The sequence below is a fragment of the Neopelma chrysocephalum genome, unplaced genomic scaffold, assembly GCF_003984885.1.
Source record: "Neopelma chrysocephalum unplaced genomic scaffold, ASM398488v2 Primary Assembly neopelma1_95446, whole genome shotgun sequence".
Classification (NCBI taxonomy): domain Eukaryota; kingdom Metazoa; phylum Chordata; class Aves; order Passeriformes; family Pipridae; genus Neopelma; species Neopelma chrysocephalum.
The window spans coordinates 3,282-4,916 of record NW_020924119.1 but is presented as its reverse complement, the minus strand read 5'-3'; the positions used below and the strand labels follow the sequence as shown (position 1 = coordinate 4,916).

Genomic DNA, 1,635 nt, shown 5'->3' with positions numbered 1-1,635 from the left:
CCCAAAGGGACCATCCCTGAGACCCCCAAAGGGATCATCCCTGAAACAGTTCCTGGGACACCCCAGGACCATCCCTGAGACCCCCAAAGGGACCATCCCTGAGACAGTTCCTGGGACCCCCCAAAGGACCATCCCTGAGATCCCAAAGGACCATCCCTGAGATCCCCAAAGGGACCATCCCTGAAACAATTCCTGGGACACCCCAGAACCATCCCTGGGACCCCAAAGGGACCATCCCTGAGACCCCAAAGGACCATCCCTGAGACAGTTCCTGGACACCCCAGGACCATCCATGAGACCCTCTCAGAGGGGTGATCCATGAGACCCCCTCAAGGACCATCCATGAGACCCTCAAGGGGACCATCCCGGAGACCCTCAAAGGACCATCCCTGAGACCCCAAAGGGACCATCCCTGAAACAGTTCCTGGGACACCTCAGGACCATCCCTGAGACCCCAAAAGGACCATCCCTGAGACCCCAAAAGGACCATCCCTGAGACCCCAAAAGGACCATCCCTGAGACCCCCAAAGGGACCATCCCTGAGACAGTTCCTGGGACCCCCAAAGGGACCATCCCTGAAACAATTCCTGGGACACCCCAGGCCCGTCCCTGAGCTCCCCAATCCCCTCACCCCCCCGTCCCTCCCTGGCAGGAGCAGCTGCCGGAGCTGAGCGGGCACTTCCGTGCCCAGAGCTTCCTGACCTCCATGTACGCCTCCTCCTGGTTCCTCACCCTCTTCCTCACCACCTTCCCCCTGCCCGTGGCCACGCGCGTCTTCGACGTCTTCATGGACGAGGTACCGGCCCCCTGGACCCCCAAAAAACCCCCAAACCCCCTCCCTGTGTTTTGGGGGGACGGCAAACCCCAAATGCCCGTGGGGTCGGTGCCGCAGGGGCTGGAGGTCGTGTTCCGTGTGGGGCTGGCGCTGCTGCAGCTCAACCAGGCCGAGCTGGTCCAGCTGGACATGGAGGGCATGTCCCAGGTACCGGGGGGTTATGGGGTGGGCTGGGGGGTGGCGGGGGCCAGGGGGGGCAGTTTTGGGGTGGGTGGGACCAGGGGGAGCAGTTTGGGGTGGGTGGGACCAGGGGGAGCAGTTTTGGGGTTGTTTCTCCCATTTCGAGATGGTTTTAGGGTGGTTTCTTCCATTCTGGGGCAGTTTTGGGGTGGTTTCTCCCATTCCAAGGTGGTTTTGGGGTGGTTTCTGCCATTCTGGGGTGGTTTTGGGGCAGTTTTGGGGTAATCTCTCCTGTTTCAGGGTGGTTTGGGGGCAGTTTCTCCCATTTTTGGACAGTTTTCGGTGGTTTTGGGGTGGTCTCTCCCATTCCGGAGCAGTTCTGGGGTGGTTTTGGGGTGGTCTTTCCTGTTCCAGGGCAGTTTTGGGGTGGTTTCTCCCATTTTGGGGCGGTTTCGGGGTGGTCTCTTGCAATTTGGGGCGGATTTGGGGTGGTCTCTCTCATTCCAGGGCAGTTCTGGGGCAATTTCTCCCATTTTGGGGCGGTTTTGGGGTGATTTCTCCCATTCTGGGGTGGTTTTGGGGCAGTTTTGGGGCAGTCTCTCCCATTTTGGGGCAGTTTTGGGCTGGTTTCTCCCATTCCGGGGTGGTTTTGGGGGAGTTTTGGGGTGGTCTCTCCCATT

The 1,635-nt window shown here is 59.9% G+C and overlaps 1 protein-coding gene across 1 annotated transcript in view; it reads left to right on the top strand.

Moving 5' to 3' along the window:
- LOC113980862 (EVI5-like protein) overlaps nucleotides 1-1,635 on the top strand; it is a gene marked incomplete at its 3' end in the record, with an annotated part of 9,041 nt that overhangs the window by 4,129 nt on the left and 3,277 nt on the right. The window contains exons 6-7 of the mRNA XM_027708081.1: nucleotides 653-796; nucleotides 893-982. Of these exons, the coding sequence (XP_027563882.1) occupies nucleotides 653-796; nucleotides 893-982 (234 nt within the window). The remainder of the gene's footprint in view (nucleotides 1-652; nucleotides 797-892; nucleotides 983-1,635) is intronic.